We start from the raw sequence: 19,527 nt of genomic DNA on the forward strand, positions 1-19,527 counted from the left end.
TCAACTTTAAGTTTTACAACTCACAATTTCTATTCTATTTTTCATACTCAATTCATTCCTGATAGTTCTAAAGGTTTACCTGATTTCAGAAATTTATACTCACCGTCACATTTATTATTTTAATATGCAATACCATAAGTTGCAATATTCCCAGTCCCAAAATTTTTTCCAAGAGCTTTTGATTCATTGTTAGAAACTTGACGGCGCCATATCCGTAAACACAAGCTTCGGCATCATCTAAGGGACTTGACCTACCCAAAGCATCGAGAAACAATTCTGAAAAATACCAGCTTTTAGTTGAGTTTTCAATTCATTCTTTCAGTGACATACCTAACAGATTTTTCTGGAAGAACAAATTGTCATTTTTGTCATCCTTCGCAACTTTGAAAATTAGCTTGCACACTCCACTTAGGTTATTACCTGTTACTTTTAGCTAAAAAATAACAAACCTTCATTAATAGAAGTGGTCTTTTGAAAGGAAATTTGGAAAATGAATTTTTAATCACCCCGAATGAGAAGGACAATGTTAATGCATAGAAAATTTTGATGGGGATGACAACAAGATTAAAATGTAAAGCGTGTTTTCTACTACGAAATGCAATTTCATCGAAAAATCAATTCATTCACATATTGTGATAGCATGAGCGTAACTGTAGTTGAATAATTATCTCAATTCCCAGTGATCAGACAAAAATTTTGTGAAGAAGAGATTATGAATATTTTGAATGAGTGACTGTTGATGACTGAGTGATGACTTCATTCAATAATGTGAAAATACAACTTAAAAACTTTCGGATTCACTAGTTTACTTCACTTTCTCTTGCTTTTGTCTTACGCTTACACTTATCAATGTTAGGAATAGACTGAACTGAACTGAAACGTTCGTTTCACATAAAAAGATTGGTGTTATCAAAATTTTCTCCACATACATCAGTTCTCAATTACTGACTATTCCTATCCAAATGGAACTTTGTCTTTAAGAAAAATAAATTCAATGAAGTATTAGTATCATTTGTAACTTCCTCAGTGACATCCATCCATCATTGCATTCTCGACACATGTTAGGCAGATGACTACAGAGTCAGTTTGAAATATTGCTATAATGATATTTCAAATCAAACTCTTCACCTATAGAGTTGAAAGATTAAAAAAATGAAATTTGTTAAATGAAATTACTAAAAACTATTGTTTTTGATAGAAAAATTATTATTTTCTTTGTTTTTGATGATTCAAAAATAATACACGAATAAAAGTTTATGGTATTTTCAAGTACGGTCCTACCCATCGACGAGAACTCTTACACTACTACTTGATAATTCAGGAGAGGTCTACAGAAAGTGATGAACACATGCAAACAGAGACACAGTGGAATGCTACACAGAGATACATGTGCTTCAATCTGAGTTTGCAGCATAGAGTAGCAGGAAGCGAAGCGATATACGTATGTCACTATACAACAGGTTCTTCAGGCGTGTTCAGTACTAACTGAATTGAAAAAAAAATATTATGAAATTTCATCAAGTATTGGTCAGTTTTTACTTTTACCGCAAAACTTGCGTACTCTACCAGAAAATTGTTTTTAGATCTTGCAACATTTTTATTGCATTTGATATATACTTACCGATAATATAACTTTCGCAATATTTATCAAAATCTGCTCGTTCTGCGTATCGACGAACGTATACAAGCATTTTAAAATCCTAATCTTTGTTTTCGATGCGACTTTCTGATTGATCATATTCTCCTTTTCTAAGCATTCATACAGTTCACTCAACAGTGTTATTACTCTATGTTCGTCGATTTTTTTTTCATTTTCGGCACTCAAATCTACAAGCACGTCCTCAGCAGTTCTATCTTTCTTGTATTCCACTGAAACTGAATGATGTATCTTGTTTGAATATTTCGATTTGTGCAATTGATTTGTGAAGTAACCTTTATTGAGAAAGAGCGTTTGCGAATTTTCAATTATCTGCTTGTTGTCGAATATTTTCTCGAGGTTTTGAGGTCCCAGCAAGAGGCATTGCGAAAGGTTTTTCTGACGAAGTGATGGTCTTCCGAAGGGCGAAATTGAATCGTTGAAATCAGTGCGTTCTTGAGGAGAACTGAATGCATTCCTCGATTCTATCCTTTGACGTTCTTCTGGATATTCAGCCTCTTCTGGCACTGAAAAACGATATTGGTTTCTCAAGAAGTGAGAACTGTCATGGCTGAAGATAACCGTATCAAAGCTATTTCCTCTACGACTACGGTATACATTATCAAGGGCTATACGGTTTCAGACTGAGTGTTTTACTTGTCCTCAAAACCTGATTCTTGCACAATCAAGTCTAGGTCTAAACTTCATCGATGTTACTTACCTCTTTTTTTTTTATGGAAATTGTTTTACTGAATTTCTATCGTTTCCTTATATAGTCCTAGACAGTTGCTCTGAGTTCTAATGATTACTTCGTTCGTTTCAAATGCGATCACGTGGCTCCCCTTTCTTAGTGCTTTTTTCAATACTGCTGATTTGTCAGAATGTCCTTGGCGTCTATTTCTCTTGTGTTGAGAGAACTAGCTACCGAGAGAAAGAGCCCACGAAATCGCATTTTAAAGGACCCAAGTACCTACTCTACAAAACTGAGACACATTCAAAAAGAGAGGAAAAGTGAATTAAAATCAGTAAAGTCATCAGAACAGTGTACCGGAGACCCAAACTATAAATGTACTATCTGCCTCGAAAACAGCTCTCACTTGTCCATCGAAGGATTGAAGTTTGTGAAAAAAATGACATAGTACTGCCACCATACTGTCCTCACCTCTTACAACCTTTGGGCAGGTCAGTTTGGGGAACTTTGAAAAATTCATCAACAATGCAATGGATCAGCAAGGTGAATCATCGAGAAAACCAAAAGACGATATATGAAATACAAAAAATATTGCAAAGGCTCTCTTTGTCCATTCAATTGGGACAATGATTTTATACCACTGTCCATCACAGATATAGGCCTCTACTGACGCTTTCCCATGATAATACCGCAGATACTACCAGGTTAAATTTGCCATACAAAGCTACCAGGTTAAATTTGCCATAATTGTGAATTCGTATATTCACTAAATTTAAAGTGTCTGAATATAATTTCTTTAGGTGGGGTATCTTTCATTTACAAGCATTTCGGACTGATGGACTTAAATTTTGTTATTTAGGATACCAGATGGAAGTTATTCATTTGGAGCAAATTTATTTTTTCTTACGAATAAAACACTTTTTATCTCTTCTTGAATTCAATAAGTTACGTATATTATTCCACTTTGAATGAAATTATTCATAAGAATGTTTGTTTATACCTCTCAATTAACTATATGACTACCTGCCCCAGATACTGCGACAACCATCTCCGGCATGGGGTTGAAAGTCACACTTTTTCTTTTCCATAAGAATTGTTATATTTCCTCGATGGATGTGGTTGGAGAAAAAAAATTCTTTGCAAAAGAGTATAAAAATACTATCTATTGATAAGAATATTATTGATTATTAATAAAAAGGACACTAAAAATGCAAAAGACAAAAAATTTGACTTCCACCCCGGTCTGCCCTACAGACAAATGGGTTGTACCACAATCTGTGAAACCGTATCACTGGATTGCCGTTAAAAGCCATGGCTTTTAGGCCCGATAGACTGAAACAGCCCGATAGGCTGTCAGTACCGGGCAGGCGGTCTTCGATTGAAGACAAAATGTGAATTGCCAAGAGAAATATTTAATAAAAATAACTGCGTGAACGCAAACGAGACATAAGTGGAACTTATGTCTCGCAATACGACCCGAAAATCAACGTAAAATCATGTCAAGTCAACAAAAACTGTAGTGTGGTTGAGCTGATTGCAATAATCATTTTCTATACTAATAATCGATGTATTTTTTATTAAACACATATTAATAAACGTCACATAAACATTAGAACTGTCAGTTGAAAACTAAAGTTGTAAACAAGTAGAGTCGCTATATGAACATGAATAATGTAGTATCATGTCCCATGTTTACAATGTTAGTTTTTCATCTGACAGTTCGGATGTTCTGTGATGTTGATTATAACAATAAACAAACACATCGACTATCAGTAATAAAAGTGATTATTGCAATCAACTCAACCATACCACATTTTATGGCGACGAGGATAAACCAGTGAGAGTTTAGAAAGATAAACATATCAAACAGTACGACAAAAACATTCAACACAAGCAGCCAACAAGCTGAACCAACCAAATAATTTGAACTGTGTCATTCGTATTTAAGGGAACAATGTCAACTGATATATTCTGTCTCAAAGGGTAGCATTTGCGCTCCGTTATCGAAAGGACAGTGAAACCATTACGCAGTTTATGAACATTCTCCGTGGACTGGCAAGAAATTGTGAATTTTCCGATAGTTTGAAGCAAAGTCTTCGAGATCAACTACTTATTGGTATCAACAACATGGCCTGGCAACAGGAATTAATTAGGTTACATCTAAATAATACAGCCTCCTGAAAAAAAATTGAAGCAACAGCATTTATTTTGGAACAGGCTTCGTTACAGTCGAACACTCTGATATTAAACATGGAAAAAGACTGTTTATCCTGTGGAAAATTACGCCACAGAAGAAGTGACTCATGTCCTGCTAAAAATATAAAAATTCTCAGCATGTGGAGCATTGAATTATTTCTCAAAAGTTTGCATAACAACGGGACACGCTCGAATACAAAACCAGAAAAAGAATACACGACATGTAGGTACATGTCACTGAAACGAAGGACGGCAATGAAAGTAGTGATGGGCAACACCCATAGTTTTGGCAATCGAATCGAATAGAAGCATTCGCATTTGTGGGAATTTTTCAGTAACAATAAATCCTCATGTGAGAAAAAATGATTACCCTCTTCCGCGTTTCGAAGATATAATGTCAAAATTCAGCGGAGGCCGATACTTTTCCAAAATCTATCTGAAGGATGCATATCTTCAGTTGCAAGTTCATACTGATTCAAGGAAATATTTAGTTATATCAACAATCCAAGGTTATTATGGCTATAAAAGACTTCCTTTTGGGGTAAATTTCGCACTATCCTCATCTCAAAACTTAATGGATCAATCTCTAGCAGATATTGATGGAACAGTATGATATTTGGATGATATTTTGATAACTGCAACAAATAAGTATTTATATATGATACGACTGAGACAAGTTTCAGAAAGATTACGGTTAGCAGGAGTTAAAACACAACAATCGAAGTATAGATGGTTACAAAGCTGTGTGACATTTTTGGGTCACAAAATTGATGCAGAAGGATTACATCCTACATCAGAACGCATTGAAGCTGTAAGTGATATGCCAACTCCTACAAATGTAAGTGAACTGAGATCTTTCTTGGGATCAATAACTTATTATGGACGTTTCATACCAAATCGACATGTTATTTGCGTTCCATTATACAGACACCTGAAAAACAACCCAACATTCAAGTGGACACTTTATGATGAAAAATTATCCATGAATTGAAAAATGTCCTTAGTTCATCAGCTCCGGTACATTTCAATCATGAATTGACAGTAGTAGTTACAAGTGATGCGAGTTCGAAGGGTATTGGGTCAGTTTTTTTCCACGAATCATCAACAATTAACGTGCTTCGTGAAGTGTTTTCGAAATTAGGTTATCCGAAAATAAGTGTGTCGGATAATGATCCTCAGTTAACCGCTGAAGAATTTGGATTATTGTGTAAGTCTTATGGTATCACACATATTCGATCAACACCGTATCACCCCAAGACAAATGGACTTGCGGAAAGAACAGTGAAGACTTTCAAAGATCGCATGTCAACTAGTGGATAAGAGAGAAAAGTCAAGATGAACGTTTACAAAGTCTTTTGTTGACTTATCGTAATATCTTAGTTCTACCTGTCGTTCGACAGGCAGGGCTCCAAGCGAATTGATATTTGGACAACATTTATGTACTATGTTCGACCAATTGAAACGTGACTTATATTCAGAAACATGGATGAGACAGAACTTGATCCGAAACGAATTCGTGATCATGGTTCGAAGGACTCGATATTTCATCCTAATCAGACGGTCTGGGTGAATAATCCACTAGGTAAAGGATCCACACCAGGAACAGTAATGGATCAAACTGAACCGTATTCATATATCGTTGAGGTGAATGGAACACCAAAGAGGAAGCATGGAGATCAGTTAAGACCTCGTTTGAACCAACCTAACCAAGTGGAACAAAAACAGGAACATGCCAAGGATTCTGAGAAAACTTTAATGACATGTGTTTCTAATGCATTGCAAGATGAAGATTCCACCAAAAAGCATGACACAACCTGTGAACGTGAACATAAAGATACAAGCCAATGACAACATCATTCAAGAAGAACAGGCGATCTTTCCGGAGCCTAGAATAAACCTGTTACGGAACCAAAGACTGCCTGCTCGTAATCGTGACTGAGTATAACATTCCTTCCTCGTTAATCGTGTTAATCGAAGGTTTTCACGACAGGAATATGTTGAAATTATTCTTCGGGTTTGTTCCGTGTGGAACCTTTAAGGGGAGATGAGGTCATATCAAGAAGAAGAAGAACTGAGGTACCAAAACATTCAGGTACCAAATTCAGGTAATTAAGATCGGTATATATGTAATAACATAATTGACCAGCACAGTAAGAAGTCATCCGAGTATGAAATTATTTATTATACACGGACAGTGTGATCAAATCATTGCAAGAACTTGTATAAAATTCAACCAAATGTATCCTGAATTAACAACAATGAACGAGAGGAAGTTTGTAAGATTACAAAATCATTTCCTTAACTATGGCTCCATGTTAAAAGCGCCTTCAACATTACCAAAATCGTTACTTCAAATGAGGACAATACTGTTAACGTTTTGGCATATTTTTATGCATATCCAGAAGCTTCCATTCGCAGTGCAGGAAAAGATTTAGATGTATCACATGCTTCAGTACAACGAATTTGGAAAAATCACGGAATGCATCCGTATAAATTTACCAAAGTTCAAGCTCTAAAAGCAGAAGACTTCGAACGTAGAATGCATTTTTGTGAATCCCTTTTGATTCATACACAGGAAGATCGGGAATTTTTGTCAAAAATAATTTGGAGCGACGAATCAAAATTTACAAGGGATGGTATTTTCAATAGAAGGAATACACATTTTTGGGCTGATCATAATCATCATGTTACAAAAAAAAATGGGTTTTCAAGAAAAAAATTGACCTGAATGTTTTCTGTATTCTGAAGAACAATAAAATTAGCTTTTTTATTTATGAAGACACACTGAATGCAGAGAGATATCTCCAAATATTAAGGACGACTGTAACTGATTTTCTTGAAAATTTGCCTTTAGAGGAATATAGGAATTCGTGGTTTCAACTGGACGGAGCGCCAGCTCATTCCAGTTGAATTATCCTATTCTGTTATTGTTTGTACTTTCACATGTTTTAGCCCACAAAATCTTACTTTTTACCTAGAAATGACTGATTTTTGGTACAGTTGTCCCTGGAAACTTTGAGCCATAGTTAAGGAAATTATTTGTAACCTTACAAACTTCCTCTCGTTCATTGGTGTTAATTCAGGATACCTACATGATAATTCCACTGCTACCTAAATCCAACTTCTAAAAAAAAAATATGTTTCTAGAAGAAGCGACTTTATTGAGAAAACTTGACGATTTAGGTATAGAGACATGATATATCATCTGAAGCATTTTTCATCATCTTTCAATTTACCGAGTAATATACAGGGGATTTCACTTGATAAAATGAACTTTTGACTACTTTATGCACATTGGAAATAATAGTAATTTTAGCACGCCCTGTATGATATGGAGTCGATTTGTTGGTATTATTTGAATATTTCGAGTTTGTCCAAACTATCATCAAAATATCAACTTTTCATGAATTGAGAGTACTGATGTACTTAATTTCAATTAAGGCTATGTTTTGGACCATATTTAGCACAACTTATTTTTTTATCTCGAAAACAGATAGAGATAGGTATGGGACATTATTAACAAGAAAGTATTAAAATACTAGAGCGATTCCAAAAATGTATTAACATACGGGGTGTTCCATTTAAAAAATTAAGTTGCTAGAACTTTTTGATGGAAGTGGCAACGCCGCAATGCTGGAAATATTTTAGATCGATAGAACAGTAAGGAATTGTGAGAGGTGGAATTTTCAGAAAAATCACGCTTTGCGTTTTCCAGAAACGTCTAACCGACCATCGACCGTGAGTCACGCTGTATGTTTCGTACATTTGTATCACCACTTTCATTACCGTCCTTCGTTTCTGCGTCATGTACATGTCATATATTTTTTTTATTTTGTATTCGAGCATATTCCGTTGTTATGCAAACTTTTCAGAAATGATTCATTGCTCCACATGCTGAACACTTTTTATATTTAGCAGGACATGAGAGTCTTTCCCCTTGTGGCGTGATTTTCCACATGATAAACAGTATTTTTCCATGTTCGAAGTCAGAGTGAAATTGTATTTATCTTGTTTGAATTTATAACTTCTGTCGTTGCGTTCAAGATGTTCTGGAAATGTACTTGATCGTTCGAAACCTGAATTTACAATATTTGTACGTTTGACACTAAACTGTCCTATCTCGACTGTAGCAGAGCCAGTTCCAAAATAAAATGCTGTTGCTTCAATTTCTTCCAGGGTGGCTGTATTATTTGGATGTAACCTAATTAATTCCTGTTGCCAAGCCATGTTGTTGATGCTGTTGATTGTGAGCGAAGGACCACCCTTGTTAGGGACGAGTAATGAAACGTGAACGTGTAACTATAACTATTTTAATGTATTGCAGATGATGATGATGACCGACCATTACCGCAATGTGCGGTAATGGTCGGTCGGTAGCCAAGCGGTTCGGCGTGGGTACTTTGTTCACTCACTCGAATTGACTGCCGTGTTGGTCGGTGGTTCAAGCCCTAGTCTGAACGATTGATCTTCACTTGCTATCGTCCAACCCGTGTTAGGAATCACACGTTAAAAGGTAAGATCTCGTTATTCCTTAGCTCGCACAAGTTTCGACGTCTGAGGGTTTTCGTTCGTACGGGTGCGACAGCTAGTTAATGGAAAAACGATTTTGAACAGACAGATTTTGAACAGACTGACCTTGAGACTTATCTCTTTTTAAGTTCGCTTGCCAAGGGCACATCCAAGGATAGCGATTGGGAATTGACGAGGTTGACAATGTCGCCATTTCCCTTTGAACAATAAAAGGAATACAAATAAAATGATTGCACAGATACCAATAACTAGTTGATCTCGAAGACGTTCCTTCAAACTATCGGAAAATTCACAATTTCCTGCCAGTCCACGGAAAATGTTCATAAACTGCGTAATGGTTTCACTGTCCTTTCGATAACGGAGCACAAATGCTACCCTTTGAGTCAGAATATATTTTGTCTTACCATGATATTTGTTTAGTACGTTCACAATATCGTCAAAAGATTTTGTTTTCACTTCATCTGGCTCAAAACTCAAAATGATCAACTAGAATCTCAAAATATTCAGGTCCTACCTTGCTCAAAAGCAAATTACGTCGTTTCACTTTAGTAGGCTCATCGTTTGTGTCCAGACCATGAAGTTGTAATTCCATTTTGAAATGTTGTATGTAATACTCCCAGATTAGTGTGAAGTTAACCACGCTTTGTTGGGATAAACGAGAAATTGTAAGCAGTGTTGCCAAGTTTCTCATGAATCTGAGGCTGGTATTTAATTAAATACCCCAATCCCCAATCGCCCAATTTGGCGATATCATACAAATGAGCCAAACAAATCAAAAATTTTGTTTGAAGATGAATACTTTCTATTCTTTGACAAAAATTCTCATTTTCCAAATCACGGTGGGGACTTCGTGAAATTTTGTGGAATGCCTTTCTACGGGGTATACCTTTCATGGGGGTACTCATCTACGATGAGTGTGTGCTAACAGGGTGAATCATCAAATTAGCGTGACATGCCGTACGGACTGCCATACGAATTTTTTATTTTTCGCAAAATAAAAAAATTCTTATTTTCCAATCTACGATGAGTACCCCCATGAAATTTTGTGAAAGACTATTCAGAGGGGTGTGCTAACAGGATGAATCATCAAATCAGCGTAATATGCCGTAAGGACTGCGATACGAATTTTTATAGTTAGGAAAATGAAAAATTTATATTTTTCAATCTACGATGAGTACCCCCATGAAATTTTGTGAAAGACTATTCAGAGGGGTGTGCTAACAGGGTGAATCATCGAATTAGCGTGACATGCCGTACGGACTGCGATACGAATTTTTATTTTTCGAAAAATAAAAAATTCGTATTTTCCAATCTACGATGAGTACCCCCATGAAATTTTGTGAAATACTATTCAGAGGGGTGTGCTAATAGGGTGAATCATCAAATTAGCCTGACATGCCGAACGGACTGCGATACGAATTTTTTTTTTCGAAAAATAAAAAAATCTTATTTTCCAATCTACGATGAGTACCCCCATGAAATTTCGTGAAAGACTATTCAGAGGGTGTACTAACAGGGTGAATCATCAAATTAGCGTGACATGCCGTACAGACTGCGATACTAATTTTTATTGTTTGAAAAATGAAAAATTCGTATTTTCCAATCTACGATGAGTACGCCCATGCAATTTTGTGAAATACTATTCAGAGGGGTGTGCTAACAGGGTGAATCATCAAGTTAGCGTGACATGCCGTACGCCTTGCGATCCTGATTTTTATTGTTTGAAAAATAAAAAATTGTATTTTCCAATCTACGATGAGTACCCCCATGAAATTTTGTGAAATTCTATTCAGAGGGGTGTGCTAACAGGGTGAATCATCAAATTAGCGTGACATGCCGTACGGACTGCGATAAAAAATTTTATTTTTAGAAAAATAAAAAATTCCTATTTTTCAATTTACGATGAGTTCCCCCATGAAATTTTGTGAAAGACTATTCAGAGGGATGTGCTAATAGGGTGAATCATCAAATTAGTGTGACATGCCGAACGGACTGCGATACGAATTTTTTTTTTTCGAAAAATAAAAAAATCTTATTTTCCAATCTACGATGAGTACCCCATGAAATTTCGTGAAAGACTATTCAGAGGGGTGTACTAACAGGGTGAATCATCAAATTAGCGTGACATGCCGTACAGACTGCGATACTAATTTTTATTGTTTGAAAAATGAAAAATTCGTATTTTCCAATCTACGATGAGTACCCCCATGAAATTTTGTGAAATACTATTCAGAGGGGTGTGCTACAGGGTGAATCGTCAAGTTAGCGTGGCATGCCGTACGGACTGCGATACTAATTTTTATTGTTTGAAAAATAAAAAATTCGTATTTTCCAATCTACGATGAGTACTCCCAAGAAATTTTGTGAAATACTATTCAAAGGGGTGTGCTAATAGGGTGAATCATCGAATTAGCGTGACATGCCGTACGGACTGCGATACGATTTTTTTTTTCGAAAAATAAAAAATTCTTATTTTGCAATCTACGATGAGTACCCCATGAAATTTTGTGAAAGACTATTCAGAGGGATGTGCTGATAGGGTGAATCATCAAATTAGCGTGACATGCCGAACGAACTGCGATACGAATTTTTTTTTTTTCGAAAAATAAAAAAATCTTATTTTCCAATCTACGATGAGTACCCCCATGAAATTTCGTGAAAGACTATTCAGAGGGGTGTACTAACAGGGTGAATCATCAAATTAGCGTGACATGCCGTACAGACTGCGATACTAATTTTTATTGTTTGAAAAATGAAAAATTCGTATTTTTCAATCTACGATGAGTACCCCCATGAAATTTTGTGAAATACTATTCAGAGGGGTGTGCTAACAGGGTGAATCATCAAGTTAGCGTGACATGCCGTACGCCTTGCGATCCTGATTTTTATTGTTTGAAAAATAAAAAAAAATTATTTTCCAATCTACGATGAGTACCCCCATGAAATTTTGTGAAATTCTATTCAGAGGGGTGTGCTAACAGGGTGAATCATCAAATTAGCGTGACATGCCGTACGGACTGCGATAAAAATTTTATTTTAAGAAAAATAAAAAATTCCTATTTTCCAATTACGATGAGTACCCCATGAAATTCTGTGAAAGACTATTCAGAGGAATGTGCTAACAGGGTGAATCATCGAATTAAAGTGACATGCCGTACGGACTGCGATACGAATTTTTATTTTCCAAAAAATAAAAAATTCGTATTTTCTAATGTACGATGAGTACCATCATGAAATTTTGTGAAATTCTATTCAGAGGGGTGTGCTAACAGGGTGAATCATCAAATTAGCGTGACATGCCGTACGGACTGCGATACGAATTTTTTTTTCGAAAAATAAAAAATTCTTATTTTCCAATCTACGATGAGTACCCTCATGAAATTTTGTGAAAGACTATTCAGAGGGGTGTGCTAACGGGATGAATCATCAAATCAGCGTAAGATGCCGTACGGACTGCGATAAGAATTTTTATGATTAGGAACATGAAAAATTCATATTTTTCAATCTTCGATGAGTACCCCCATAAAATTTCGTGAAAGACTATTCAGAGGGGTGTACTAACAGGGTGAATCATCAAATTAGCGTGACATGCCGTACGGACTGCGATCCTGATTTTTATTGTTTGGAAAATAAAAAATTTGTATTTTCCAATCTACGATGAGTACCCCCATGAAATTTTGTGAAATTCTATCCAGAGGGGTGTGCTAACAGGGTGAATCATCAAGTTAGCGTGACATGCCGTACGGACTGCGATACGAATTTTTATTTTTTGATGATGATGATCCATTCTGTTAGCACACCTCTCTAAATGGTCTTTCACAAAATTTCATGGGTTACTCATCGTAGATTGGAAAATACAATTTTTTTATTTTTCGAAAAATAAAAATTCGTATCGCAGTCCGTACGGCATGTCACGCTAATTTTATGATTCACCCTGTTAGCACACTCCTCTGAATAGTCTTTCACAAAATTTCATGGGGGTACTCATAGTAGATTGGAAAATAGGAACACATCTTAGATGAGTACCCCCATAAAAAGGTATACCCCTTAGTAAGGTATTCCACAAAATTTCACGAAGTTCTCGTCCTGATTTGGAAAATAAGAAGTTTTTTCAGAGAATATGAAGTATTCATCTTCAAAAAAAAATTAATGCGTGTCAAAATCGATATTGTTAATACGCTTCCTATGTTTACTCAATACGTTTATGAAAAATTATCAGTGAAAAATTTTATTTCAAGTTCTTCTCTGTGTATATACGTTTAGAAAATTTTTCTTGTTTTGTTCGGGTCATTTGTATGATATCGCCCAATTAAATACCAGCCTTAAATTTATGAGAAACTTGGCAACACTGCTTACAATTTCTCCTCTATCCCAACATGGATAGTCGGCACGTCAGAAACTGTGGATGGAAAAGCGTGGCTAACTTCACACTAATTACTCCCAGCCCTCTTTTTCCAGAGAAAATCTTTCTGGAAATATCTTTCTGGTTTAGCTTGTTGGCTGCTTGCTTTGAATGTTTTTGTCGTAGTGTTTGATATGTCTGTATTCTAAACTTTCACTAGTTTATCCTCGTCGCCATATAATGATTGTGATGAGCTGATTGTAATGATCACTTTCCATACTAATAGTCGATGTGCTTATTGATTATAATAATACACGTCACATAAATATTAGAACTGTCAGTTGCAAACTAAAATTGTAGACTCGCTATATGAACATGAATAATAACTGAAGAAACATGATACTACAAAAAACATCATAGACAGTCTAGGGTCATTAAGGACCCCCAAATAACCTATAACATCTCCGGAGTTGTACCGGATTCTTTGTATCTGTGGATCAGTTTATTGGAACGACGGATTGAAGTGTTGGAACCTTCTTCCTGAAAACAAGATAAATTGTAATCTGGGCCATATCGACAAATCAGCAGTAGCCGAACATATGTTCAGAAAATGCACTCAATTTATTGCCTTCGAAGAGACCCAAGTGCTTGACTTCGAGCCGTTATCAAATATTATATAAGGAGGCGATAGAAATTCAAAAACACAAACAATCTCCACCAAAAGGAATATGATTTTTTTAAAATAACGGTGTTTGATTACCTGATGCTGAGTTGAAACTAGAAAACTATTTATGATAAAATTTTCTGTAGAATGTTTCAACTAGTAGAACTTGTAGAAATGAGAAATTTGACTATTTCATGCACTTAAAAAATTCGATAAGCCTTATTGCAAGTTTCAAATTTTTGGGAAATTGAAAATCTTATAGATAGTGAAATATTTTTCAGAATGAGAACTGTACATTCAGCTGTACTGCTTCATGCAGTAAGTATAACAACTGGCAGAGAAAATTCATATCCCTATTTATCATAATCTAACATAAACTCATCAAAATCTAATTTTGGAGGATGATCAATAATGTATAAAGTTATCACTAATTATATTATAATCCAATTATAAAATCGTAATAGTTTTAATCGAAATAATTTTCCGCTCACCGTCAAAAGATTCTTTTTAGTTTATTTTATTGAAAATTACGTTTCTTTTAGAATGCCTTTTCAAACATTAAGGGGGCATTCAGAAAAGTTAGAGCAGGGTTGAACAAGGTGTAGAAATTATCAGAACAAACGAAACTTTTCTACTTACGGTTATCCAACGAAGTGGTATTTTTGAAAATTTTTCGTTTTTGCAGCGGCCTACAAGGATCCAACGAAGGTAATTTCACTTTGTGAAGTGAATCCTTCACAGCGATATTGAAAATTTTGTCATTTATTTCCGATAGGGAGTTTGATCGTTGATGTTGAAAACTGTCAATTTTTTGTGATGATACGACGGGTTTTGAGGTGATCATATTTGGTGATAATATCATATTGCTGTCAGAAGGAGTTGTTGGGAGTTCGGTTTCATTTTGAAGGTAGCGCAAACTGAAAATTAGTAAATATACAAAAATATGTCACACATTCAAAATAACAAAATTTCATAGACAAAGCACTATTACAAAATGAAAACATGTTTGTAGTTAATTAGGCTTCATCTGTACGGTACAGCTTAATGCACGGGTAGGTAGCATTTGATTACAGAAAACAATACAAATAGCCTAAGTTATCAACGGAAGCCATCTGAACTTTATGGTTTCGGCCAAATCGTCTCGGGTTAGATGCAGTTTGAGCTACACGCGTGATATCCAGTTTCAGTATACAATACATATTTTAGTTTCGTGAGTGTATTTGATGTAAGTACATCAAAACAAGGAACATTGATGTATGAAATACTAACAAAATGCAAACACGTGTTTCTGGCTAGTCAGCTTTTATCAGTACGTGAATTTATGTTTTTTTCTGCACTTGAAACCGTACTGATGAAGGCTATTACCAAGAAACATTTGTCTGCAGTTCCATTGAGTTTCTTCATATCGATTTATATCATATACAATCACGAAACTACCATCTGTATTATATGCTGGATCCGGATATCAGGCAGGTAGTTGAAGCTGAATCCGGGGAGACTTAAATAATTTCTCTAACTCAAGGCAATAGTGTTGTCCTAAGGCCGGTTGAGGACCCGTCACCACTCGACCTTGATCTTGAAAGATATCACAAGACCTTCAGCTATGTTTAAGGCTATATGACCTTGAAAATCAAATTTGACCTTGAGATCCGAGATATGTGAATGTCGTATGATCTTGAACATGATTTTTTTACCCTCAAATTCGAGTCTGTCTCCGGAACGTGATCTTGTGGTTCGACCTTCGAGGGCGTCTCACGACCTTGAGCTATGTGGCAGTCCTGACCTTTACACATAGTATTGGAGCCTTGCACTTTCTCCTTGAGATTCAATTGTCACCGCTACATTACCATGAACCCCATCCCCCCTCTTTTCATGATGTCTTCTATTTAAGTTCACTGCATCATATATTCACATTAAGTTTAGAGTATCTAAAGTGAATAGTTGATGAGTATTTATGACGACGACGATATCAGCTAGTATCTACCAATCCTAGAAGTGAACATCATCATTGTTATCCTCACATAGGTGAACATATTTTATATATTTCGTGCCGTAAATTCACTATACTGAGTTTTTATAGTACGTTATTTAAAGAATAGGGGCAAGAAATTGAAGTGCTAATTAGGTGCTCACTAGATAAATAATAGTAAACCTAGATTCCATAATGCCTATGGGGCATTATGGAAAACCACCATGACTAACGAACTGAGTTCTTACAGTACGTTCCTCGATAGGTAAGGTAACCACCATTAAAAAAATGTTTGAAATACCGACTACCGACCGGCCGGTCGGTAGCCGGTAGCGGTTCGACGTGGATATTTTTTCAGTTAACCAGCTATCGTACCCATACAAACGATAACCTTCAGAAATCGAAACTTATGGGAGCTAAGAACTAACGAGGTCTTACCTTTCAAAGTGTGATTCCTAACACGGGTTGAACGATAGTAAGTGAAAATTAAGCGTTCAACCTGGGTCTTGAACCATCGACTCACACATCGGTCGATTGACTGAGTGAACAAAGCATCCACGATGGACCGCCCGGTATTTTGAACATTTTTTTTATGGTGATTATCGGGTCCCTGATGGTTATCGGGTCCATAAGCCTCATATGAATTATGGAATCTAGAATTACTATAAATATCTAATGAGCACCTAATTAGCACGGTACATCAGTCATGGTGGTTTTTAGGTCCATGAGCCCCATAGGCATTAAAGAATCTAGTTTTACTATGAATCACTTAATTAGCACTCTATTTTGATTGTCTATGTATTAGTTTACGAGTATCTCGAGACTTTATTGCATATTGTTAATTTTTTTTCTCAAATCGGGTATCTCAATTTTTTTTTGCTTATTCGCGGTCGTTTTCTTCTTAATTTCTTAGCGAAATTGGAAGCTTTTGTTTATTAATTTTACGATCCTCACCGTTTAACACTTAATTAGCACCTAATAGTGTTTCCTTAACATTCATTATTTTATTATTATTTTCAACGCAATGCAATTTTGAGTATTGAGTTGCGGTGTAAGTTACAGAGCACCTAATTTTTGACTTCGGTACCTGAAAGTACCTAATTTTGGCATTTTCTAAATGTGATTTCCGTACTTTGCGTTGCTGGCGTAACAGAGCTTCAATATGATTCATACTACATTTTTACTAAAATAAAACCCCACTTTTAATATTTTTGTAATTTTTATCATTGAGAATAATTTTCCCGTAAACGCCTATTCATACCCAAAAACTGAGGATAAACACCGCTTTTGACTAGGTAAAATTAGTTCTTGCTTGGTTTCGTAAGCAGCTCACTTGTTGCAACCTGTAAATACTCTGATCATACCAAAGAATCTTTCCTTATTTTTAACTGAAGTGCCAAATCATATCCATTCGCGATTTTGTTGTAAGTTGCTGCTCATTATTTAGCGATTAGTGTTTCATTGCAAAATTGAATCGGTATTGTGTCAAATTCAGTTCAATAATCAATATTTTAAGTGTCACACAGCTCAAATTATTAATAATATTTGAAAACCATGGGCGGCTAGAATTGAATCATTTTATCCAATGAACGTTATGACGAAAATAATGATATATGAGTTTTTGTTGAAATATTGACTTCTTCATATTAATTGTTAAAGGTTATTGACCAGAGGTTTCACAGCTTCAACTGCGAAAATGAATGAAAATATTTGAAATTAGAAACAATAGCTTTGAAACGAATGTTTTATCCTAAATAGAATTGTTACCTGCAGATTTACACTAATGTTTGAAGAGTTTGTACGCGAATTTAATATAATTTTGCCATAACAGATTTGACAACATAATTTTCAATTATATTAATCAATTTTATTCGATAATGGAATTTTTGTTATCGTTCTAAGTATTCTGATAGTTTCAATACAGGGAATCTCATAAAGCTCTTTTTATACATGTTTTTCATGAAATTTCAGATATGGTTTCCAAAAGAACTAGATATATGGTGTTGTTCGGGCGTTAACCCTGTATAGTCACTCCCCTCTCGGATGCCAGACACAATCCTGAGGTCGACGAGAAGAACAGGCAGAAGTGTACAAGTATTCAAACTGAACAGACACTATATTACTATTTCATATTTTTATCTGTATATTAGTATGTTATTGAATAAATAAGTTTATGTTGTCGTTTTTACAAAACTAAATTCAGTGCAACTTCATTACAATACCTAACAGGTGTCTTTAGCAAAACATGATCTGGTTGCCTCAGAAAATCAACTTTTGCCTATTTGTACTAAAGGCAATATTGAAATGGAAACTCTACAGTCATTGACTGACTTAGAATACGTTTACAGAATGCAAGATAGCAATGAAAACAATCATGAACCTAATAATCCAGAAGAAAAACAAACGAATAAATGTAGTAGTTTCAGTATCAAACCAAGCAGTGACGATTATTATATCGGCATATCAAACTGGTGATCTTCCTCTTGAAGATGATCACATGGTGATCGAAACACGTGTCGAGGTATTAGAATAACGGTTTGGTGTTGGGAAAAAACTCCAGTAATATTCATTATCTAGAAAATGGCATTATGCTTCCACGCATAGATATATGTTCAAAAAGGTTATTTTTATCGTTGTTTTAATAAAAATGAAATGAATAAAAAACACTTATGTCTAAATACTACTGGTAGATTTCATTTATACGTATACGACCGGTTTCACCGAAGAGAACAGACGTCTCTCACGTGCTCCTAGTTAGAACAAAGAAAGTGTGGTAATAAACTGTGAAGTTTACTTTCAAGTGTACTATCAAGCAGTATTAGTGTATATCAATCATCTATAGGGTGAATACTACCAAAGTATTCAATTTAAACAGTCAAAACAGATAAATAACCAGTGCTTGTGAACGCTTCCCAAACAGACAAAGGAACCACGTGGCCACCCACGTGTCGTCCCTGCCCGTCCAGTACCTCGTAGTCCTTGGAGCAGGATGTTTTTAAAATTGATTTAAAATATTCATAATAATTTTCAAGTTTTTACTTGTAACTGTAAGTGAACAGTAAACATGGTACTATCGACATCAATGCAATCTTGCATCCAGTTCCATGATTTCAAGTGCTGAAAATACATTGCGTACAACAGCCCAAGCAGCGGTTATCAGTCTATCCAACGAATTCACGGCCAGCAGCATCGATATCTTGTCAAAATCGTCAGTGGTCAAGGTAAGTCTTTGGACTATCCTATCTTATCCTATTCATATATTCTTTCATTGTTCAATATATCGTTTCGATTACTATTTTCACTCAATCAATCTTTTAAAAAATTATGAAAAGTTCTTATCGCGTTTAGATCCGTCAACTGACTTTCCTGCTCTAGAAAAACAGTTTAACGAAATAGAAACAGTGCAACGTTCCAAATCTGTCAATCAGACCTTGAGTTAATTCTCGAAAAATCGGAAGAATTAAGCGATTATCGCACGAATTTTGAGGAACAATATTTT

The 19,527-nt window shown here is 35.5% G+C and overlaps 1 protein-coding gene across 1 annotated transcript in view; it reads right to left on the reverse strand.

Annotated features, from left to right (window-relative positions):
- Window positions 1-103: 103 nt before the first annotated feature.
- LOC141485844 (uncharacterized) overlaps window positions 104-19,527 on the reverse strand; it is a gene marked incomplete at its 3' end in the record, with an annotated part of 52,972 nt that continues 33,548 nt past the window's right edge. The window contains exons 4-8 of the mRNA XM_074183392.1: window positions 14,699-14,976; window positions 1,933-2,163; window positions 1,622-1,875; window positions 331-433; window positions 104-276 (exon numbers count right to left, since the gene is read on the reverse strand). Coding sequence (XP_074039493.1) covers window positions 104-276; window positions 331-433; window positions 1,622-1,875; window positions 1,933-2,163; window positions 14,699-14,921 — 984 coding nt within the window. The remainder of the gene's footprint in view (window positions 277-330; window positions 434-1,621; window positions 1,876-1,932; window positions 2,164-14,698; window positions 14,977-19,527) is intronic.

Source organism: Leptinotarsa decemlineata, unplaced genomic scaffold (genome assembly GCF_025532065.1).
Source record: "Leptinotarsa decemlineata unplaced genomic scaffold, Ldec_3_MD MMD2_tig00026340_RagTag_RagTag, whole genome shotgun sequence".
Taxonomy (NCBI): domain Eukaryota; kingdom Metazoa; phylum Arthropoda; class Insecta; order Coleoptera; family Chrysomelidae; genus Leptinotarsa; species Leptinotarsa decemlineata.